General features: G+C 51.8%; 1 protein-coding gene across 3 annotated transcripts in view; it reads right to left on the bottom strand.

Annotated features, from left to right (window-relative positions):
• JDP2 (Jun dimerization protein 2) overlaps window positions 1-23,741 on the bottom strand; it is a 38,224-nt gene extending 14,483 nt beyond the window's left edge. Inside the window, exons 1-2 of one of the 3 annotated variants that reach the window (XM_045201729.3) lie at window positions 23,550-23,741; window positions 14,658-14,881 (exon numbers count right to left, since the gene is read on the bottom strand). In XM_045201729.3, the coding sequence (XP_045057664.3) occupies window positions 14,658-14,881; window positions 23,550-23,730 (405 nt within the window). In that variant the 5' untranslated portion in view covers window positions 23,731-23,741. Of the gene's footprint in view, window positions 1-14,657; window positions 14,882-22,788; window positions 22,995-23,141; window positions 23,415-23,549 lie in introns of those variants that run through there. The other 2 variants (XM_053928592.2, XM_024568038.4) reach the window with 2 other exon arrangements.
• Between the last annotated feature and the right edge of the window lie 930 nt (window positions 23,742-24,671).

The raw sequence follows: 24,671 nt of genomic DNA, 5'->3' as shown, positions 1-24,671 counted from the left end.
TGTGGATTTTTAAGTAAAATCTCCCAATTTTTAATTTGGCAACAAATTCCATTTCGAAAAGAACACTGAGCGAGCCAAACCAAACACACCTATGGGGCTCACCAGCTGTGGGCTGCCAATTTACGACCCCTGACAAGCGACCCCAGAGGGGATGGCCACCAGACATTGGGTTCTAGCCACCACGATGCCACATGCCGGGGCCCTGCCCCATCACGTCAGCTCTCCTGTCGCAGCTCATCGTTAACAAACACAATGGCTCCCACCTCTCACTAACCTTCAAACCTTCTGCAAGGTGGGTAGCAGGGACCTTATTGTACAGGTGAGGAGACAAGGTAATATGTCTGCCCTAGGTCTCCCAGCTGGGAAAAGACAGAGATTCCATTCCATTACACCATGCTTCCTTCCGATCAGTGGGCTGGAGAGAAATCTCCCCAAAGCCTCACCTAGCCCTGCCGTTCCTGGGTTTTTATTCATTCAGTCTTACGGGGCAGTGTTGGCTTGGCTGAGGGGAACCAGAAAGGGGCTCTTAGCAAGCACCCAGGCCAATCCCCAGGGAACTCAGGTCCAGGGAAGGAAGGGCATAGCCTGAGTCCTCAAGATGAAGACTAAGGGACACTGCTGGTGGGAGCCCCTGGGCCTCCTGGCTCCCCCCGGCTCCTGTTTCTGGAATTCTCCTGCTTCTCTGTCTCTTGCCTGGGACCCCCTTCCCGTCCCTTGCAGGCCGAGGTCTCTCGGCTCTCCTCACACGCCCCCTGTGGGCCATCGTTTCCATGCGGTTCAACTGCCACAGGCACACCAATGCCAGCCCAGTTTTATTTTCAGACCAAAACGTCCACCTGCCAGCTGGATGTTCAGTGTGGGTGTCCCTCAGCCCCTCAGAGTCTGTGTCCTCCATTGGCGACTTCGTCTCTGGGGTTAGAAACTCCGTGCCTACCGCTCACCTGTCCCTCTCCTTATTTCCAACTCTGATCACACGGGCCATGCAATTCCACATCCTCAATCTCCCTCAGGTTTGCTCCCCATCTCCAACCCCAGTGCTGCTCTTCAGGCCTCTCTGTCCTAGGAGACCTCCTCACCTTGCATGAGGCCCTCCTCCATCCCAGGCATCAGAGGCAGGAGGTGATTACCCTCAAGCCCAAGCTCCTTAACGTGCCCAGCAAGGATCCTCATGACTTGACTCCACCTGCTGGGGTCTCATCTCCTGTCTACCCCTACCCTATACTCCATGTTTCTGCGGTGCTCAGCCTCTCTATACACCCTAGCTTCCTTAGCTCATGCCTTTGCCCTGCTGTCCCTGTGACTCATTCTAAGCCTCTACATTCAGCTCAAGCATCACCACCTACAGGAAGTCCTCCTTGATGCTCATCCCCTCCAGACTGGGGAGGGGTCCCTCTGCTCTGGGCTCCCATAGAACTCTGAACTTATCCTGGTCTTTACCATGATGGGTTCTACACTCAATTCCTGCCTCCCCCACTAAACTGGGATTCCCACGGAGGCAAAGTCTATGTCTTGTTATTTTTGTGTGCCCAGAACCTTGCTGAGAGTTTGTGGTCATCAGTAAATCTCAATAAATGTTTGCTAGAGGGAGGCCCAATCCACAGAACTAGTGACCTAGACAAAACCCAAGACTCCTGCCTCCCGGTCTGGTGCCCCTTCCACTTTACCCTAACTGCCCCCAGTGCCAGGTTCTAACCAAACATATTCACCTACAAACAAACCCCTACACCGGATGCCACGCTCACTCAAGCATCAGACCAGCCCAGCCAACCACCAGGTGAAGGCTCTGAACGAGAGCTGGCAGTGGCAAGGGCTCCACCTGCCAAGATGATTCACTCAGCTCCCCTGGCTGGGGGCGCAGGTAGATAAGCAATTGCTCAGCGCCCTTGGCATCTGCACAAAACGGTGGGGAGCACCATGGCTGACAGCTAAGCTCTACCCTGAGGTTCTAGAACTGAGAAGACCCAGAGACCCTCATTCCCTGCTGCACCCGCAGGCCAGGGAGCTCGAGGTCAGGGAAAGGGAGTGAGTCTGCAGGGGTCCCTAGGTCAGACAGCGACAGTACCAACCAGAACACGCTGCTCTCTGGAAAGAGGCAGGGAACGGCTTCTTTACGAACTGAAAGCCTGCCTCTTCTATCGTTGTTGGGCAGCAGAACCCACAGGGGCATCCATCCAAAAGACTTCTCTGCATGCTCACATCTCAGCAGGATGAAGCAGTGACCTTGGCCCTCCCAACCCCCAACCTGTCCCCCGTGCCCCCAGCAGAAACCTCTGGGGGTAAGGGAGCCCATGAAACAATAGGCCGCGGAGGCCTGGGGCTGGCTTATAGGAACAGAATGGGGAAGGCCGTTCTCTCAGAGAGCACTGGAGGACAGCTGAGAACAGGCAGCCCTGTGGAACAAAGCCTGAAAAAGCCAGCTGGGCTGGGCGACACCCCCTTGCGAATGGTCCTGCTAAGGACAGAGCAAACACCGTTACTACACAAGTGAGGCAGAGGCCAGGAGACGTGGGGAAACCACCTTGGCATGGGCAGAAGACCCGACATTGAGGAGAAAAAGGGACCGTGATTCTCTGGAAGTTCACTGGCTTCAGAAGAGCTATTTGAAGACAGAGGGCTCTTTTTGGTTGAAATACGTCTATTTCAGGCCCATTTCATACGTAGGGTTTAGTTGAGGCTTGCTTTCCCAGTAGGCAATCAATCAGCTTTCTTGCCCACTTGACAATCGCTTCAAAAGACGAGAAAAAGGGAGAAAAAGGGAGAAAGCACTCACACCCTAAGGGACCTTCTAATTAATTAAGCTTCGAGTTTATCAGTAGGGAGAAAGGGAGAAAGGGAGAAAGGGAGAAAGAAGGGCCCTGACAAGGCTCCCCCACTTCCCAAAGGCTGGTGCAAAGCAGACTACATCTGGTTTCTGGGGAAAATCCGTTTTCTCCTAAAAAGAGTTAATAATACACTCGAAACTGAGTCTTTAACAATAACACAAACAAGCAGTGTAATATGCCTTGATTACACTGGGGGGGAACCCCCCAAAACAGAGACAAAGAGCTCCTGCAAAACGACTATCGATAATTAAATGAAAATGCAGTTGTTGTAGAGTATATTTATAAACAGGGACCTCTGAAAGGCCCGAGCTGGCCAAAGTAGAATACTTCAAGTCCCACAATCCTATTAAAGCCTCAGAAGTCATTTGTCTTTCATCCTGAAGGAGAAAAGCAAGGTCCTTGGCTTAATTATTCTCCACCAGCGCAGGTCCGTTTAATCTGCATACAGGCTGTGGAGCTAAAACACGGATTTCAGCCAATTTCTTTCAGGCACGAGGCACAGATAATAGACAAGCTGCTGAGCAGGATGGTGTCCTCTCCTTTGCAGGTCCTGAACTAATAAAAATCCCACCAGGGGACGTAGCCAGGTGAATTCTCTACTAGGGATACCTGGCTTGGAGGATGGAAGAATGATTTCACCGTGAGTGATGTATGTAATGAAATGGATGTGGATGAAGTTCAGAGACAGGGGAAAGTGCTGCAGAGCACCAGGCAGATGCGGGAGGGGGGCGGGCAGCGAGGTACAGAGCAGAAAGCTCCCCCCGCACCGTGTTCTTAGACCAGAGCCACTGAGAACTCCTGGTCAGACACAGCAAACGGAAGCTCCTTTGGAGAACAAATCAGAACGGTTTGTCTGATTCTCCCTTCTAAAACAATAGAGGCCAGCCTACTGATAAACTCGAAGCTTAATTAATTAGGAGGTCCCTTAGGGTGTGAGTGCTGGCAGTGGGGATCTCAGGACCTTAAATAACTGGTTTGGAAATGCCACAGTGTTTGCTGGCTCAGAGCACCTGGCCTCACAAAGATTCAGGTACCACACACATTAATAAATCCCCGATGGTGTGTGGGTCCCTCCAAAAAGCTTGGGATAGGTTTGGCAATAAATGTGGTTTTGGACCCTTGAGGCCATTCTCAGACACAAGCATTGCCGCTCAGAGCAGGGCGTTTGGGTCATCTGAATGCAGAGGGTGTCAGCATCTCCCAGAGGGCTCTGGGTGTCACCCACTCGTGTCTGCCTCAATAGTTTAAGGTGGGACCCAGGCTCCCGGCCGCCGGTGCCGCTGGTCTGAGGACCCCACTCTGAGTGGCGCTGATGTAAACCAGTGGATTTCAGACTGGTTTCAGCAGTAGAAGGCTCTTGTTCAAATGACGACATGTTAAATAAAGGCCGTATTTTCTTACGGGGCTCACAGTTGTATTATATGCTTATTACAGTCCTCCATCGAGAATAATCCAATGAGTTGTGGTTGATGCAGAACCTTTAACTCAGAGGTTACGGGGGGTGGTTACAGGTTTCTGACAGCCTCGTGATCCAAATTATTCCTGTTTTATGTTTTCTGTCCACACACACATCAGTAGTTACCAACAGTGTGTGTGTGTATACACATGGATATAGGTGCACACACACTGTCCCGCACTGCATGTTTTGGTCAATGGTGAGCCGCACCTACAACAGTGGTCCCGTAAGATTGTACTGGAGCTGGAAAACTCCCAGCACCTAGTGACGTCATAGCCATTATACGGTCCGAGCACACGCATCTCCCGGGGGTTTGTGGAGATGCTGGTGCAGAGAAACCTCCTGCGCTGCCAGTCGTACAAAAGCACAGCGCACACAAATACGTACAGTACAAATACTCGATGATGGTAATAAACGACTATGGTGCTGGCGTGTGCGTTTACTATACTTCCATTCATTAACTTAGTGCGTACTCTTTCTACCCCTAAAAAAGCTTGCTGTAAAAGAGGATGCTGTGTTATGATAGCGGCTGCCTCATTCAGCTCTTGTTTACTGCAAGTCTTGATTGAGTCATGTTTCTGGTGTTTGATTTAACCAAACACCTGTGTTGTTTTGCCCAGAAACATACTGTACAGGCTTGTAGCCTAGAAGCAATGGGCTATACACTGTACAGCCAGGTGTGCAGGAGACTGGACCATCCAGGTTTGTGCAATGCACTCGGTGATGTTCGCACAGTGACGAGATGGCCTAATGACACATTTCTCAGCATGCACCCCCGTCATTCACTAAGCAGCACATGACTGCGTTTGTAAATAAAGTCTTATCGCCTGGCCTTGCCCCCTCAGGATGCTCATCAGTTAAAGAAAAGTAGCAGGAAAAGCTTTATTCTGAAGTCTACACAAAATAGACTAACCTGGCACCAGAGGTCACCTTGGCAGTGCTCTCCAAGGTGTTAGATTTGATAACTAATAGGTATTAGCATGTGTGTGGACCTAGCTTTCTTAAAAAAAAAAAAAGACCAAATAGATAAAATTATGGTTTAAAAATGACCCCAGCAAGTTATTTACTTAGTCTCTCTGAGCCTTGATTCCCTAACAACTAATAGTACTAGTAACATCCACCTCATAGGGTAATTGAACAGATCAAAGGAGATAATGTCCACAAAAGCAGTTTGCTAACCATAAAGTATGTTGTTCCAGTGAGCCTTCTGTCCTGGACACAGATATCCTCACTCCTTCAAAGACCTGGGCTGGCTGATACTGAACCAGGGCTTTCAACCAATGGCCACAGGCTGGAAACACCTGCCGGCCCCACCCAGACCAACGGCATCAAAATCTCCGGGCTCCGCGTCAATACAAAGGTAATCACTCTCTAGGGCGCTCTCGGGTAGCCAGGGTTGCACCACATTTCCTCCCAGGTCCCCCACAAAGTCCTGCCAAACTGCTCTTGTTGCTGCTGGATGGCCACCAGCAGTCAAAAAGAGAGAAAATGCCCCGACCAGATCCTGTCCTCTCCCCCGCTGTTGGCAGGAAAGGGGTTTTAATAGCCTCAGCTACTAATTCGGGAGCACAGATGGGTGCTGGGCGATGTATGTGCATTACCCCTTTTAATTGCCCCTCTGTGAGGTAGGTGTCATTCTTCCCTGTTTTTTAAAATAGCTTTATTGAGGTACCACATTCCATACCATTCACCCACTTCAAGTATACAATTCAACGGCTTTTAGTATATTCACAAGGTTGTGACTATCCCCACAGTCATTATTAGAACATATTCGCCACCTCCAAAAGACACCTCACTCCCCTTAGCTATCACCACTCCCCCAACTTCTCCCATCTCCTCCAGCCCCAGGCACCAGGGACCCGGTTTTCCTCTCTGTCTCCGTGGATTTGACTATTCTGGACCTTTCACATCAATGGAGCCCTGCGACAGGTGGTCCTTCATGACTGGCTTCTTGCACTTAACCATGTTTCCAAGGTGTGTGCATGTTATAGCATGGGTCAGCGCTTTGCTCCTGTTTATGGCCAAATAATATTCCAGCGTATGGACATCATACGTCACCTATCCATTCATCATATGATGGCCATCGGGGTGGTTTCCCCTTTTGAAATGTTATGAATAATACGGCTGTGAACATTCCTGTACAGGTTTTTGTGTGAGCATGTTCTCCTTCCTGAGGGCCGCACACTCGCAGTGAAACTGCTGTCTTGGGGTGTGGGTCTACGTGCAGCCTTCTGAGGAGCTGCCAGGCCGTTTCCCAAAGTGGCCGGGACATTCTACCTCCCTGCCAGGGGTCCGTAAGGTTGCCACTTCTCCCCAACCTCATCAATGCTTGTGACGTACCTGTCTTTTTTTATGACAGCCCCGAGGGTGGTTTGGGTTCGCACATCTTTGATGGCTGCTGATGTTGAGCATCTCTTCTTGTGCTTATTACCCATTCACATAGCTTCCTGGGAGAAACACGCATTCAGATACTTTGCCCATTTTTAAGCTGGACTGTTTGCTTTTTTATTATTGAGTTGTAAGAGTTCGTTGCATTTTCTAGATAAAAGTTCCTTCTTGGATCTATAATTTGCAAAACCGTCCTCTCATTCTGTGGACCACGTGTTTACTTTGCGTCCTTTATAGCGCAAAGTTTTTATTTTGGATGATGTCCAATTATCTATTTTTTTAGTTTGTAGCTTGTGTTTTGGGTGTCATATCTAAGAAGTCACAAAGACTTATCACTATTTTCTTCTAAGAGTTTTGCAGTTTTAGCTCTTATGTTAGGTCTCTGATCCACGTTAATTTTCGTATACGTTGTCAGATATGTTGTCTGTCTCCGCCCCGCCCAGTTTTACAACAAAGGAAACTGAAGCTCAAACGTCCAGCAACCTCTCCAGAGCTAAACGTTCTAATGCAGCAGCTCTGCGTGCCCTCCGAAGAGCCCAGGTCTGTTATTGGTGGTGGCTGGGAGAGGAGGCAGGGGTGGGGGAGCACTATGGAGGCAAAGCCCGGGGCAGCTGCTTCCCCAGAACTTGAACGTGCACTATTCTTAGTTAAGGGGACACTGCAGCCACGGAACAGAGCACAGTCAATGAGTCCCAGCACAGGGCAGGATGTGAGCCACCTCAAGGGGTCGCTAAAGCCAGAGAAGGCCGGTGACCTCACCCCCAGCACCTCGGCAGCCTGCCTGAATCCGCCCATATGTCGTCCTCCTAATCACGGAGTTCTATCCTCAAGCCAAGTTGTCTAGTGTCTTTGGGGCACAGAAGAGGGGAAGGAGACTTGGCTGACCCCAGAGCTGTTGGGCCACAGGAGGTCACCTGTGAGAGGGCTCAGTTTCCTAACCCTGAGTCCACGCTCACAGGGGATCTGGGGACACCAAAGTGAGGTGACCAGCACTGACAGGATAGGCCACTTGGTAGGGCTGCTAAAAAAACCGATAGGTCATGGAAATCCAGCAACGACCTTAACATCAGAGGAAACAAGATAAGGGGTCATACAAGGCAGCTTAGGGGAAACCAGAGGTTGGAAGGGCCTCTCCATTTGCAGCTCGAGATGGAAACTGCGGCTCGGGCTGCATCCACACTGCATCAACAATCAGAAACGGGAAGGTCTGCTCACTCTCCTGGAACCCAAGGCGCAGGTGCGGCACTGGGAAGGCCAGTGCTGCCAGAGTTCGTACAGCCGTTCCCTGAAGGTGGACTTCAGCCTTAACTAAGTGATTTATAGGGGACTGTGCTGCAGGCAAGGTCATCTTTACACTCAGTGCCTCACTCAACCTTCACGACAAAACTCCGAGTTGTAGTTTCCTCCTTTCACAGATGAAAAAACTGACGCACAGAAAAGACGGCAGACTCAGCCAATCACATGCAGGGAGCCAGACTTTGAACCCAGAAGCTTGAACCAAACCCAGAGCTCCTCCCAGACCCCAGAAACAGCCCCTCTGGCTAGGAAGCCAGGATGGGGTCCTGCTCCAGTGGGTCCTGCTCCAGTGTCGCGTGGGCGCCTCCATGCACTGCGGCCACAACCACCTCCAAGGCCAAACACCCTGGAGGAAATGAAAGCCCAAGTGACAGCTTTTGAATAAATTGTAAAACTAATTTGCATAATGGGCACATTCAAAAAGTAAAGCATAACCGTATCTTCCATTTCTTGTGTGTCTCAGTTAAGTAGCAAGCGTTGTGAAACCCCTTCCCTGCGTGAGTTCATTTAATCACCACGGCAACACTGTCAGGTAGGTACTAATACTATTCCCACATTAAGACAGAGAATCTAAGAAGGCAGCCTGGGGCTCCCTGAACTTTTCAGAGGTATCTGATTTCTGCTAAGAACATGCATGTCCAGCCACATCCCCACCATCACCTCTGCAAGGGACCCGTGCTAGGATGACAGGAGGTATGACCAACCTCTGATGTCAAGCAAGAGCTCCAGGACCCCTGTGAATGCTCAGGCTGTGGCATCAAATCAGACTCGATACCACAGGGGGCGACGTCAAACGCAGTCAGAGCTGCTTTTAGCTGCCGCTCATTCTCCCTCAAATTAAACTATTAAAGGGAAAAGAAAGCTAACAGCTTTTTAAAATGTGCTAACGGAATTAAAATGGAAATTCAGGATTTCAAAGACGAGTCAGGAGAATCTGTTCCAAGAAAGGGACAGATTGGACCTCTCTGCCAAATGAGTATGAGACAGAAAAAGCGTCTGAGTCAGGGAGAAGAAGGCCAACGCTGTTCCGAAGAGCCACAAATTAAAAACCAATTATGCGAGGCTTGCTAAAAAAATGTCAGTGGGCCGCCTTTACGTTTTAAATCACTAAAAACACAAGCATGCTTACACCAACATTTATCCAGCACATCATCTAGTTGGGGGCAACTTTTTATGCTCAGGCTAAACATGTGAACACTTGGTCTTCTTGGTGAACAAACTCTGGGAAACCACCTGTGGCTGAGAGTAAGCACACCTTCCAAGAAAACCCCATAGGTTCCATCAAATGCACATTTCATCCAAAGGTAGAAACTTTCTAAATGTCCTTCGGGGTCCCTGGGGAAGTTGGAAAATGACCAGCGTGAAATCCACAAATAACTAAGTCTCTTCTCCTGCTCTGAAGATGACGAGGACCTGGGTCCAGCCAGTCACCATGGGGAATGCGTGCTGGAAAGGCAGTCCGCGATGGAATGCTCACACGGATTCTTCAAGGTGAAGCCCGCAGAATGCTCCCTGACAAGGAACAGAAGAGCCTAGGAGATGTGTGATAAACAAAGCCAACCCTAAGCCTAAAAAACACAGATTCCCTGGACTCCACCTTCAGAGCGTCTGAATCCGTGGGCCCAGGGGCGGGAGTGGAGTGGGGGTTGGAAATCTGTATTTATATAAGATGTTTCCAAGCGATTTGACGATGAGCCAAGTTTGGGGATAGTTGGCTTGGTTTTCATTGCGCTTTTTTTTTCTGCCTGAAGTCACTTAAGTCCAGAAACAGAAAAATAAAAGGACAATGCTTGGAGGTAAGAATTGAGAGGGACAGAAATCAAGGTAGAGAGCGTTTAAGTGACCTGCCGAGTTGACGTGGCTAATTAATGTTTAAAACGGCAAGCGCATATTGAACATTCAGTATATGCGAGGCACTGCTCACAGTCTGGTGGGAGTAAAAAGAAATGTAAGATCTAGTCGCTGTCCTTGGGACCTAAACACAGGACCCAAACTCAAAAGCAGGCTGGTAACACGGACAGGGTGAAGTGGGCTGGGTATGAGGCAACAGGGAGTAGTGGGGCCTGTGATAAAATCAAGGCCGCATGCTAGTACTGTGGGCATCTGCTACTCAGCTGTAGCTTTCATTGCACATAAGGGTGTGGACCTAGAGTGGCCAGATAGTCTGGTTTTTAAAAAGAAGCCAGAAAGTTCACATTTCCTGGCTTTTAAATATAGCAACTCATTCAATTAAAAAAAAAAAAAGAAAAAGGAAAGGAAAAAATCCCCACAGTGTGAGGGCCAAATGAGATTCATCTGTAGGCTGACTCCTGCTCACGAATGACAGCCTCTTTCCTAAAAGGTCACCCAGTCCAACCGCCCTTGAACTTGAGTCCCCTCTAGAGCCTGCACTGGCACAGAGGGTGAGGGGTCCCATCTAGCAGGTGGTTAGGTAAGTGCTTGGTTTGTAGACCTGTGAGCAAGGGTGGGGCTTCTGACCTCCCCCACTCCCCGCAGCCACAATGAAAATGCATTCCAGGCCCAGAGGCAGGGTGTGGCCCCTGTAGCCACAGCAGCCCACTCATAGATGACCCAGGAAGGACCAATATCTTCAGGCCAGTAGGGACCGGTTGTTTGAGGAGCTCAGCTGGAATGGGCTGCAGAATAAAAGTGTAGGAGGGAAAGCTCTGGAGAAAGCTGGAGTGGAATAGTGGATAGGAAAGAAGAACAAAAAGGGAAGAAAGAAGAGGAAAAGGGGGTTGGGGTGTCAGAAGAGGGGATAAGAGGGATAAGTGGTGATGGAAGGGGACTTGACTTGGGGTGGTGAACACATAGTACACTATACAGATGATATACAGGGTGCAGCACAAATAATTCCCCCTTTTCATTACAAAATCTTTTATTGCAGACTCATAAGCAGGTACTTCCGCAGCATACCATATCACACTAAGCACAGCATGTGACGTTTTAGGTGAAACGCTCAAATTGCTGTCCATCTTGGGTGACATTCATGCACCCTGCCAACCACACTGCAGCAGGCGTGACTTCTGCCGGACCCTGTATTATAGAATTGTAATACCTGAAACCTATATGATTTTATTAACCAAAGTCACCCCAATAAAGTCAATTAAAAAAAAAAAAAACAAGAGAAAAAGACAAGAAAGAGCATGGTCTCTAAGAACCCCATAACCCAGAATACAAATGCCCAGATCCTAGCCAACCATCAAAATCAGCAGCCTGGCCACTCACCGTGCACTCGGTCTGCTTAGTTTGCCTTCACGATACTACTGCCTGACCTTTTCTATTAGATATTAATTTGCTTATTTTTATTTCTGGATGCCCCCACTACAATATACAGTTCTGAGAAAAAGGGCAGCGGGGAGCTTGTCTGTCTCGGTTCCCAGTGTCTGGCACAGCACCTGGCACATAGTAGGTGGTTGCTTAGCAAGTATCTGTGGGACAAACGGACTGGCGGCAAGCGGTTGGCACCAAAACAGTTTAGCATTACGTGTCAACCACATAATAATAGCATCGGCACAAAGCACCTTATCATTTACAAAACCTATTGTTTAACTTAATTCTTTCAGTTTTCTTTTACCAAATTGCTTCATGCATTTGCACCTGGCCCGAGAGACCGCTGGCCTCCGCACGGTGGACCGTCCACAAGCCTGCGCAGACAGAGCTGCCTGCACAGCGGCTCGGCCCACTCTCTCTGGGCCTTGGGAGACAATGCGGCCACAGAACTGCCGGGCTCAGCGCTAATCGGGCCATGTCATCAAAATGATCCAGTGTTCTAGGGCCTGTTCGTTCCACCCCGCCCCCTTCCTCAGCCTGCTAGGGAGGCAGCCACAGCAAAAGGTTAAAGCTTTGGCTCTAAAGTGAGCTTCCCAGCTGCATGACTGCGGTCTTCCCCAAGCCTGTTACCCTCATCCATCAGGTGGGTATAACAACAACGATAGGAACGATAATCCCTTCCGAGGGTTCTTGTGCGAGTCCAGTGAGATACTTCACAGCACCGTGCCTGGTGCCTGGCCCAGTGCAGCTGAGACGTGGCTATTCCAGCAGCAGCCTCGCCATTCCCCCGGAGCCCAGTTTTGGCACTTTCCAGCGCTGGGGGCCTGGGTGACTTGACCGCCTCCTCCCTGGACCTCATATTTCTCTTCTCTAACATGGGACAAAGCCAGTCACCAGGATCAGGTAAGGAATACATGAGATGCATATTAAACACTTAGCACCGGGCCTGGTACACATCCAATGCTTCAGACTGTGAGCGAGTGCCTTCTATAATTCAAGAAACTTTACCAACCTAAGATGCCCATGTGAAAGTCCACCAAAGGCGGCTTGCTGTATGCAAATACATCTTTGGGACCGAGGGTTCTGCAGCAACAAGTTCCTCTCCCCACCTGCTTCATTGCTCTAAGAATGAACCCCCTCACCCCCACCTACCTTAAGTCTGACCTAGAAAGCATTTGGAGGTCAGTTCCCAGTGCAGGGTTGACCTCACTTCACGCCAGCACAGTCTACTTCGCCCCGCGGCCGCCCCCCCACCCCACCCCCGTGCTGCAGTCTGTCAGGAGAGAGAGGACATGCAAATCGGCCCTAACAACGGCTGGTTATTTTCACAGCCTGGATGGTGTGTTTGTGGGCGCCTGTGAAGACAGCGCGTCACCGTCAGGTACGGGGCATATGCCACCAAGTTGGGGAGGCTGTGAAATGTAAAAATACCCAAACCAAATAAAAACCTTTCCTCCCCCTAAAAAAAGAAGGCTCCTCCAGCACCTTTTGCAGAGGGAAGAGGTGATAACTGCACCTCACAGGCAAATCTTTGGTGGCCCAGCCCCTGTCTGGGGCTTTTCATCAAAGCTGCAGCCTCAGCAGCCCAGGGACACTGCTCAGGTACTGATTTTAAATGGCGATTAGACTGCGGAACGACCCAGAAACGGGTGCTTTCAGGTTATGGGTCTGGGAAGGTGAATAGCAGAGGACGGAAGGCAAGGGCCCCCCAAAAGGAAAACAGAATTCTAAGTAAGCCAGGTAGTGCTATGACAGCACACTGATCCACAACGTCAATCACATGAACGTAATTACCATCAACTCTCACCTTGAAATCAACAGTCTTTAGTGGGCACCTACAATGCATTGCACCCAGGTGACCGGAGTACGAATGTCTACAGTAGGGGCCAAGCAGTTAAGGTAAATAAAGGCAGCCGGTGGTAACAGAAGCAAAACCAACAGAGAAAAAAAAATCAAGTAATAGAGAGGCGTGGAGGCCTGTGGCAAACCGGAAAGAGGAAAGCAATGGAGGGCGTCTCTGCTTGCTTCCCTGTGGCCGATGCCATGCCAGGACAGGGCATGGGGTAACCAGGTCTTCCGATTTTTTAATCGAAGATTAAAATCCAACTTTTTAAGTGAAGTGTTGGTTCAAGTTTCTTTTAAAACACCATGTAGGCCAAACAAAACACATCTGAGGGCCAGATTCAGGATGCGAGTGGCTAGTTTGCCACCCCTGGCCAAGCCCCCAGCGGCCCTTCTCTGCAGTTTTTGTGGTACTCGGGGGCGAGGGCACTGAGCAGTAGCTGCGTCCTATGCCCAGCTCTCCTCCACCAGGACCCAGACACTCCGCTCCACGCAGGAGCCCCTCTCTTCAGCATGTCTAGCCTCCGAGCTCCATTCTAAAGCATGAGCCCCCTTCCAGCAGCTCCTTTGCCTGTGGATGCTCCTTCTCCTCAGAGCTACTAAGCAACTGATACTCAGCTGCTGCCTGAGTCCCGTACCCCATCTCTGTCCCCAGCCACCTCTCCACCTCCCACCACTGGCTCCTTCTCCCTTCCAGGTGGGCAGCTATCCTGTCAGGCCTCTGAAGAAATGGCCCTGCTGGGGACCTCAGGCCTTTGGATGAATCGCCAGCCCTGGGGAAGTGGCAGGGGGCATTCCCGGCACTCATGTGCACCCGCACTGTGCCGGGCACTTCTGCTTCTCACTAGTCCCCAGGGAAAAGCTGCTCTGCAGTGAGCAAGGCCAGTGAGAGCTGCAGCTGCAAGGGACCTGCAGCGGGAGTGCTCCATGTGTGGGTCCCCAGCAAGCATCTACAGCAGACCATTACAGGTGGCTGAGGCCGTGCCCAGCTCTGGCAGCTCCTTGGGAAGAAGGCCACACCATCCTTCCTCCCAGTTCCCACGTCCGGCTGTAGCCTGGGGGGGGGGGGGGGGGGGGAGGCGGGGGGGGGGCAAGGCTGTTAGAACGATGATAGGACTAATGATAATTTTTAAAGATAACCCAATATTGGTATTCTCTTCTATATTTTTCAAAGCGTGTGCAGTTCTATTAACTCTCCCCGTTCTCCCAGTGCGCCAGAGACTGCCCACATGTTGTTATTCATTATCGTTATTAATCACTCCTCCCTTGCCCCTCAAAGAACCAGAGACACGTTCAGCATCCTGTCCTGGCCCAGGACTTCTCAAACTTTAACGTGTCCCTGAATTCCCCAGGGGAACTTACTAAGATGCAGATTCTGTTTCAGAAGGTCTAGGGTGGAGCCTGGGATTCTGCATTTTTAACAAGCCACAGGGAGACGTGGAAGCTCCTGATCCTCAGAGCCCATGCTGAATAGCATTGCTCAGGTCCCCCCGTGGGTGGGCGGGTGTAGGGCCAGACCTCGGGCTCTAGCCCAGGCGTCCTTCCCTGGGACTCTGCCTGGGGAAACAAGGCTCACTCACCTCGCTCTTCACGGGTTGAGGCCTCTTGCCCAGTTTCACCTCCAGGAAGTGCAAGGGGGCGATCATGGGCCCCATGTTGCGGATGTTGGCGTATTTCAGCTCCTCCGCAGTCAGGGCCGAGCTGGGGAGTCCAGTCAGGGGGCCGAGCCCGGGCAGAGAGCCCGCAGTCACGGAAGGGTCCGGGATCTGCCCAGGCATCATAGCAGGAGGAGCGGCAGTACAGCCTGGAGGAGGCGGGAGGAGAGCAGGACATGCGCTGTCAGCCAGAGGAGGTGCCACAAGGGCTTAAGCCCCACGTCTTGCCAGGACCTCCTTCCTTCTTTCACTAACGTCCCCCTGAACCCCTTCCCGACCCAGTGGTTCTTTCTGTCCTTAAGTCCATTTTGTTTTAGAGGGAAACTTAATCCATTAATTCACATCAAGGTTATCCTTGGCACTTCAGGTAAGGCTTAGTCCAACTACCAGCTCATCGATTCAGCATTTGCTATGTGCTTGGCATTGCACAATCCTCCCATTAGCCCCATAAGACTGGGTCAGTGCCCATGACACAGAGGAAGAAGCTGAGGCTTAGAAAGATAACTCGCTCAAAGACAGCACACAGTTAAAACCGGAATTTAAACTGCAACGCACTGCCTCCCAAGAGAATGGATTATAACGATGGAATCTCAAGCACCTTTGCACCTGCTTAAGAGGGAGCTATTTTTGGTCTGGCATGGTGCCTCCCCTCGAATCACACATCCCGTTCTGCATACTTGTTAAGACACCCTGAATATGAAATGAAGCAAATCGAAGTCAAAGGTGACTATGTGTGTGAGCGTGTGCCTCTGGTACCTATGATTGAAGAGAGGGAGGCAAAGGAGATGGAATTAACTAGCACGTGCTTTCCCAGTGGAGACCAGTAGGAGACCAGCCCTCCAGGGTCTCCTCTTTCTCCAAACAAACACATATTCTGACTGTCCCAGGCCCAGAAGGTTTGCAAGGGAAGAAAGATTCAGGCATGAAACACATAAATTAGGTCAACACCAGGAGAATTCTTATTTCTTCCCTCTCTTTACAGGGAGGAGCTCAGGGGTAAGAAATGGTCACTTCAAGGCACAGATGACAGTGCAGAAAGCTTGTCTTCCAATAAAGCCAGACTTATCTGATCCCTTCCAGGGCTCCTATCCAGCCAGCCAGCCGTCTGGTTGTTGGACCACCTACAATACTGTGAGTGAGGAGGCACATCCTTTCTACCCCCTCCTAAGCAACCAGTGCCCCCGGCCGTCTCAGAAAAGGATCTGAGACTCATCCACATCATGTTACAGTCTCAGAGCTGCAGGAGGCCCCGTGCTTATCTACACCACATCCTCATTTTGCACGTGAGGAAGTTGAAGCTCACAGAGGTTGAATGACTTGTCCAAGGTCACACAGCCAGAGCGGGAAAGAGCCAGAGCAAGACTCCTGGTCCCTGGTTTTTAGAACCAGAGCTTTCTCATCGTTCCCTGGTTTGGTTCCCTCCTGGGTTCCGAGAGATGTTAATGCGGAAGGAATGGCCTTCTAGCAGTAGACTTTCAGACCCCAGCCCGCAGTGGAGAATGGCGGTCTTGCACAGGGGACCCTCTACTTTGCCTCCCATTAAGATCCAGGTTTAGGAAGCTCCCTGAAAAACCCCAAGGCAGCTTGGGTGGGAGCCCAGACATAGAAATGGCTCCTGAGATGTCTCACGTGTGGTAGGTCAATGTGCTGTGACCCTCCCTAAACGTGAGCCACACCAGAAGGCTGCTCCAGGGCATGACGATGAGCTGCTCGTCTCCCCAGGGAAAACAAGAAACGGGCCAGCGTTTCATTCCTGGGTGGACTCATTCCTGCGTGGCAAAAGGATGCCTGGGTCCAGCTGTATGGACACTCGGCAGGCAGAGGAGGGCGACTTTAGGCCACCTGAGCCAAACTGACAAAGGAAACTCACATTTCCTTCTCAGAAGAGGAGAAACCCCACAAAATCCCCTCTTCTAGACCTGAACTGATGCTACAAGAAATCAATGACCCCAAAAAGGATGCTTCACTGAGCAAGTCAAAATGGACAGGAGATAGGAGGCTGGAAAATGCTCTGTGCCTTGTGCTTCAGCTGAACACAAACCCCAGGTAGGGAGCAAAGCAAAAATACAGACCAACATCCCCTCCTTGGCCAGAAGCCCCAGAATCTCCCTGAACTGGAAGGACCCATTCCCGTGTGGCAAAATGTACCACGTGCCCCTTAGCAGGTGGAGGGGTGATTCCAGGGGTATCTGCTTGTTGCCCCCATGTGACCCCAGTGCCTAGCATAATTTCTGGCATAAAAAGCATAATCAATAAGTACTTACTGAATTATAAATAAATGAATGAACAGATAATAACAAATTCATGGCAGAGCAAAATTCAGTAAGTGGGGTAAGGATCCCCCCCTCTGGCAATTTAGATGTTTGTTATCCACCTCCAGGTTCTCCCTTCCCACAGCAGACCCCAAGAAAAATACTTCTGTGTGCTTTCCTGCCTAAGCCATCTCCGAGAGATGGAAGCCAGACCCCACTCTGTTCCGGGAATGATAGGCCCTGCTTGCAGCTTCTGTTTATTTTCATACAGATGGTATAAATGAGACACTAACAAATGATCCCAAAATATTTGCTACTGTGGAACCCCCCCACCTCTAAGAGGGGTAACCAGCCCGTGGGAGCAGCAGCCCCATAAATTCTTGCCATTCCGGATTCCCTGTGAACCCAACCCAACAACGACCTCACTCAGGGGATGGGGCTCCAGGCTTTCCTTTGCAGAAGCAAAAAATCCCCCTCTCTTTCCTTCCCCCACAAGGGCGCCCCTAACTGCTCAGATGCAAACCACAAAGTCCTTAACACATGCCATTCCTAGGAGACAACCACAACAGCTGACGTTCACGAGTGAGAAGTCATCCTAACCAGCTCTGGGGGTGGGACGGGGCGGGGGGCGGGGGGGGGGGGGACAGAGGGAGGGGCGGAGCGGCTGCCTTTCATAACTGGGTCCTCATTAACTGGAAAGAGCTGGCTGACAATCCAAGGCTGAAAGGCAACTTTGGTGATATGAAAAATAAGACAATCCAATGTGATTTAGAGATCTATAAAAAGAGGAGGGGTAGCAGGGTAGTGGCAAGGCACCAATAACAACCAGGAGGAATTTACCCACTTCAAGGAAGACAGGAAAGATGACAAGAGGTGAAATCATCTCCCAAATTGGTTGTTCCATACGGAAACAATTTAGGAGGAAAAGGAGAACTAGGCACTAAAAGGTTTAGGGGAAGAACCCAGGGGGGTTTTTTCCCTTCAGGGCCCAGGAGGTCTGAAAGGAAGATAAACACCCCCCATGTCTCCATTAGTAACTAGGATGCATCAATAAAGAGCAAGCGCTATACGTTGGCGGAAGACCAAAACTAGCGAATGAAGCTTGTGTCTCAAAGACAGGCCTAGAATCCAAAAAGACTTTGGCAATTTGGGATACTGACCAGGAACAACCTGGAAACTAGCCAGAGAAGAAAAACTGGGTGTGCACAGAGCCAGAGGGGACTGATGAGGGAGGCATGAACAAGACAGAGAGGGTTCAGGAGGTCACAATGGATCCTGAACTGTCGTTGAGCCCAAGATTATGAGTAATCTGATGCAGGTCCCTGAAAGCCAGATCCAGAGAAACAGGGACTGGATGGATCCATGGGGAAAGAACCTGAAGACCCGATACAAGTATCTCTCTGTTCTGACGTACTCAGGAACTCACAGGCACGCAGCTGGGGTGCTGTCTTGTACAAGAGGAAGAAAAGCCAGAAAACATTTCAAGTCCAGAAAATGGACCCTATTGGGAGATATTAACATAAAACATCATTTTAGATGAAACCAAAAAAAAGGGTGGAAGTAACTTAAGTATTTCCCTCTTATTTTTGTCTCTTGTTTACTCTATGTAAATCTGCGAAATAGCGTAACTTTTTAATGCGAGTGTCCACAAATAAACAACAGTCTTGCTTTGATGGGTCAGACTTGTAAAGAGCTATTTTTATTAGAAAGTGCCCAGTCATTGGCATCTTCACCTAGAATGGCAAAGATAGATTAAAAAACAAACAAACAAAAAAAGAGGACAGGTTAAGAGAAAGTGAGGATTTGCATCACAAACTTTTTGTCCATAGAAACAAAAGTTTAAGGGAGGCTCTAAAATTCCTGGGCCTCTTTGAGGTTAGCTCCCCTCCGGGCAGACAGCTGGCCCAGGCTGGCATCCGGAGCCAGGAAGGGGTGTGCAAGTGAGTGCAGGCAGCCTAAACCTGCAAGGTTCCAAACAGTGGAGGTGAGTGAGGACAGGTCAGGGAGCGAGGGAGTTAGGCCCCAGGGGCACTAGTGGAGTTGGAAGTCAAGCAGGCAGCGACACCTGGGAATCACCCAAGCAGGTGGGAGGTCTTGAGAGCAGGAGCCTGGGAAGATTCCCAGGAGGAAAATGTGTGTGTGTGTGTGTGTGTGTGTGTGTGTGTGTGTGTGTGTGTTGGGGGGGGGCGGTGCAGAAAGGTGCCAGGCCAGTGATCACAGAACATAGTACTAACTATCAAAAATCATGGAGAATTAAACAGCAAATTTGTTCTTGGAGATAAGGAATTATCTGGGATGATCTCTCTCCTGGAATCTGAAATTACATAGGTCAACCAGCTGCAAAAAGACAAGAAGAGACAGAAGGCAAGGAGCAACAGGGTGCAATCTAGGAGAAGCACCCAGATTGAGAACAAGGACAAGCAGCAAAAGCTCCTCTCCGATGGCTGTCCGGGCTCCACAGGCAGGAGAGTGAGGCAGGTTATGGGTGGGAGCTTTGGAGCCATATCATCTGAATGGGAAAACTAGCTCTCCTCCTTACTATCTGTGTGACCTTGGGCAAGTACCCTAACCTCTCTGTGCCTCACTTTCCTCAGGGGTAAAGTGGGAATAATAATGTTATTTGCCCTGTAAGTCTGCAGAGAGGATTAAATTAGTGACAACTTGGAAAGTACCTGGAACAGCGCCTGCCCCTAGGGAGTATGAAATCAGTGCTACCGCGAGGGCCCCCCTCTCTGGAGGATACCGCCGCTGCAGGAGCCCTCAAGGTCACTTCTGTGCCATTCCCACCTACCACTGGTCTCCTTTTCCTTTTCCTATGGCCACAAAGAGGATTCCCCCGGAGGATTCTCTGTTCTCCTACTTTCCAGCTCTTAACCCTAAGGGGCCAGGACCATCCTGCATCCAGGCAGTTACTGCAGAATAGAAACAAAGGGGCCAGGTCAGGGCTGAGTACGAAGGCACAGAAATGAGGCCTAGCACTTGCCTTTTGCCCCAGTTTCCCCTACGGTCTCCTCCACCCTGCATTCCAGAACACAGCTGCCTTGGTCACTGGCACCACTAGCTGGCTGGGTTTCCACCCCTGTCTCCGGAAGCAGAGGGCCAGCACCTTCTGTGTCCTTCTGCCTACTCTATCCTCGGCCTGCTTAGAGGGGGCCACCCCTCAGATCTTTTTAAGATGAAAAAGGGGGGTGGCAGTGGTCAGGAGAAGCCACCACCACGGCACACTGGTATCCATGATCCTTGCATAGAAGAAACTGGAACCTCTCCCCAGGAAAGTTCTTCCCAGGAGATCAGAAAAATGCTTTCAACAAGGCTCAGGCTGTGAGCACTGTCTCCCCTGCCTGATGTAGGTGCTCAATGAATACACAGTAAGTTACTTCTGCCAGAAATCCTTCTCCCCAGCAGCAAGTTGAAGCTGGCGAGGCACTACTACCCGACAAGCCTCTACGATTTCTTCCCTCTTCACTCCATCTCTGGTCCTTGGTGTCAGGAGTTCACAGCACGAAACACTCCACAGACACACACACAGAATGTGTGATCAATCCTTGGGCCCTCCTGAAAAAATGCCATTGGCCAGCTAAAGCTTTGGAAATGAAGCTCCACAACTGGAGTCCCATGGGCTGCAGCGGGGAAAAGAAAAGACCAGAAAATAACATCCCCAGACCGGTGGGCTCTGGCCGGGCCTCCCACAGCCAGCAATGAGTGTAAAGAAACACAGGCTGAAATTCCAACCCTGGGTCGCTGAGGCATTTGTCTCTGCTGAGCTTCCAGAGGCCAAACCACACACACGAACAAGAGTGAACACACACACATACACACAGGCACACGGAGCTTGGCAGCCCGTAAGTTCCAGAGCGGGTAACACAAGCCACGGAACCGACTGCCAAGACAAGCAACAGAACGAGCCAGGCACAGTTTCATTGGCCACCATACGCTGCATATGGCCCGGGACGCAGCCAAAACAGTGTTCTCACCCTCCTCAAAGGCATAGGAGACCCTCTGTTTTCAAACACACCTCCACAGAGCCTTAATTAAAGGAAAATGGAAAAATAATGTGCCTGCTGCTCTCCCCCTGCCTATATAGCTATGCACACACACATATTCGTACACACTCACTCTATTTTTCTCTTCCTCCCATTTCAGTTTCAAATATAATTCATTCGCATGGAAAAAAGCAAACTGCATCCTGCAGCAGCAAAGCAGAAAAGAATGTTGCTTGCCCTCAGCCCTGGCTCTGATTGCTCAAGTTGAGCTGGAGCTGAATGAATACAGAGCAGGCCAACCTCGAGGCCGCACTGGCCCCTCTCTTCCAGAGCGGAGCTGGAAAACAGAAACACTGGTGAGAGACAGCCCATTGCAACACCAGCAGCCCCACGACAAAGAAGGCCTGGAAAGCCTAGCCCTTCTCATCCTGCCAAGGGTTGGAAAGGCTGCCCACACAGCCTGCAAACAGGTGGGGGAGACAGACTCGGGTGGCTGCAAAACCTAGGCAGTGAGTGAGCGAGGAGATCCTCATCCAAAGCCTTCCCTGGGGGACACCATTACCACTTATCAGCTCATCTCCTTGGAGGTGGCTGCAAACAACCTCAGAGAAAAGTCAGAGGCCTCCACACCCCTATCTTCCAGCAGCCTTTCAAATCTCACAGCACCCAGCTCTTCAGGAAGATTCTGGAGCTGCCTGCAGCTCTGAACCAAAGCCAAAGTAGAAGGGGAACAGAAGAGCCTTTGAGAAATCCGTCCTCCCTGTTTTAACCCAGGTAAAACCTTAACCAGCCAGAGGCAAGAGAATAGACCTTGCTTTTCTTCCCTGGTCCTCAGGTTAATCAGAGCCATGCTCACACCTGATACCTGGTTAAACTCTCCCCTAGAAATCTGCAAAGGAAGATCAGGCAGCCATCAAAGCTAAAGCCGGATTTGCTGGAAAGATGAAAGCAATGGGAGGTGTTTTTAAAAACCTTCAGGGAAGGAAGGCTGGGGGCTCGGGTGGGGATGAGGGGAGCTGATAAGTGAACACAATTCATAGCAAGGCCTTAAAGGACAAGCAGGAACACAATCATGGTTTAAAGCTTCAATTCCTGGGGCTCCTCAAACTAAGACCCTGAGGAGAGCCACCAAGATTTAAGCCTGGCTATACATGCCCACAGTCTGCAAGCCCTTTTTTGAGAGACACGCAGGGCTCATCTGCCCTGAGTACATGTGGTCAGGACACAGCCTGATGTCCTGGAAGCCAGTAGGGAGGGTCGCACACTGAACCAGGGTCAGGCAACCTTTTAAGTGGAGCTGATCCAAAGGGTCAGTTAATTTCCCTTCCACCAGCCTCTCCGTTTTCAGCCTTGTGCATGGCCCATCCATCCCTGCAGAGGAGCCAAGGCCTCTCTATCTCTGGGCCCCTCCTAGGGTCTAGGGTCTAGGCGGCAAGGCCCAATCCCTCAGCCTCCTTTGAGGGGAGGGGCATAAGACAGCTTCCTAAACTGGGCAGGTCAGGAGAGGAGGGGCTGGTTACCTAGAAGAGCCGGCCTGCCACCTTATGTAACCTGACTTCGGAGCTGGGGGAACGCAGAGGGGGCCCGGGCCATCCCTAGGTCCCCTCCCTGCCCAGAACTCCGGGGCAATGGCCCTGAGAGAAGCCCTCTCGCAGGTCCTCTGGAGCCACGCTACCTCCCTGCAAGGGGTGGGGGCGGCAGGACTTGCCAGCAGGTCGCTGTCATCTCTCTAGCACCAGCTCCCTGCACCTCCCTGGACTTTCACCCTCCATCTGCACCCCCAAGGCCTGTCTTACCCCCGGCAGTTTTCTTCCCACTCACCCGCCGTCCCTGCCGCTCGAGGAGAGCACCTCTGCAAACGCACGGGGAAGGAGAGCGCGAGAGGGAGACTGAAGGAGTGCCCTGGCTGCCCGGGTTATGGACGGAGCCTCCCGTCTCAGGGCGGGAACCAAAGAAAAGCCACCGGCTCCCAGGAGCTTCGCGGGAACGGCCCGGGCTGCAGCGCCCCCCGCCGGGGCAGCTCGGGGTCCCGGGACTGCGTGAGACTCCCCGCAGGACGGCGGGTTCCGGGACTCGCGCGCTCCGCCCGCGCGGGGGCGGTCGACCCAGGTGCCCGCGGCCCGCGCGCCCCACCCCGCCCGGCCCAGGCGCCCCCAACAAGCGCACGCACCCACCGTGCAGAAGCCGCAGGCGGAGGCGGCACCCCGGGGGCCGGGGCCCGGCTGCAGGCGCCGTGCCCACTCAGCGCCGCTGCTGCCCGGCCGCCGAGCTCCGCCCGGTGCCCAGGCCCGTCCCGGCCCGGGAGCCGCCGCGGCGCCAGCCCCGCCGCCGCTGCAGCGTCCGCCGCCGCCAGCGCCCCCCGTCGCGGCCGCCGAGCGTCCCTCCCGCAGGCTGTGGCGGGCGGCGGGACGGGTTGCATCAGCCCCGGCTATATAGCGGCCCCTGGGCGGCGGGGAGGGGTCGGGAATGCGGAACCAGCCGGAGCTGCCAGCAGCTCCAGACGTCAGAGGGGGACGGAGAGGAAGGGAAGGAGGGGACAGGGGAGGAGGGGGGTGTGGATCTGGCGCTTCACACCCACTGACCTTCACCTCCTCCGCCGCCTTTCGCGCCCTCCTCCTGCGGCTTCTCGCACTCCTCTCCCCGCAGGGGCGGTCCGGGCCCCGCAGCACCAGCCAGGGCCCCATCGCGATCCCCGGCTGTCCCACCCCGCGGCTCAGGAGCGCGCGGGAGAGCAGGACGCGGCGAGCGGTTATGTAAGAGCATCCCCCGCGCACAGCCGCCCGGCGGCCACCCCGAGAGACAAGCCGCGGCTCGGAAACGGAGAGAGAGAAATGACCAGGCGGCGGCAGGACAGGTCGAAAGCTCCTTGAAGCCTGTGTTGAACCATCTTCCTCAGTTCTTAGAGCTTTTTTGCAGCCGGAGAAGAGGGGATTTCAGCACATTTTCATTCTTGGACACTTCACGACTGAGTTAGTGAGGAAATGATCTCGCAAGCTGGTTTTATGCTCCCATGGACTAGGATGGGCAGAAGATTAAGGCATACGGATGCCTCTATTCCCACCCACTGGACCACCTGGCAACCATAGGTGCCCTTAAGCCCAGAGGTGATTCACCGCAAAAGGCCTCCCCTCCTCTGGGGCTGCAGCCTGAGCCCACCGGGTTCTGTTTCCTGGTGGTTGTTTGACCCCTGAGCTTTTTGTCCCACTCCCTCAGGCCTCTCCTTTCCTCTCATGGACCGAGCAGAGCTAGCTCTCCGCCCACCCCCAATAGCCTTCTTCCCCATGACAACTTCCATTGCCAACTCTACTCCCACCTTCCATCCCTCCCAGAGTGGTAGACGTTAAAAGGGACTCCAGAGGAAATGTGTGTTCCATGGTGCCCTCCAGCATATAAAGGCCGGAGTCCTCAAGCACACGTAGCACCTGAGACCCTCACACCTGTGGTTGGCATCTCCTACCTACAGACTCCCTGGGGGCTCCGCCGACCCCCTACCTTTCTGCCTAAGCCGGAAAGCAGTGACTGTTTATGCTCATCGACTGTCAGCCTCCTTCTCAGAGTGATGTCAGGTCATCACCCAAAGAAGAAAGGAAGTGAAAGAAAAAGTTCATGCCTTCTTGGAGTGCAGATGCTCAGAGTGATAGAAACAAGACCTGAGACAGATGGGAGCAGATACGCACAGCCAGGTGAGCCTGCACCGCTGTGCG

Source organism: Desmodus rotundus, chromosome 7 (assembly GCF_022682495.2).
Source record: "Desmodus rotundus isolate HL8 chromosome 7, HLdesRot8A.1, whole genome shotgun sequence".
Lineage (NCBI taxonomy): Eukaryota > Metazoa > Chordata > Mammalia > Chiroptera > Phyllostomidae > Desmodus > Desmodus rotundus.
Note: the sequence above shows the minus strand (reverse complement) of the source record. Positions and strands in the feature narration are given on the sequence as shown.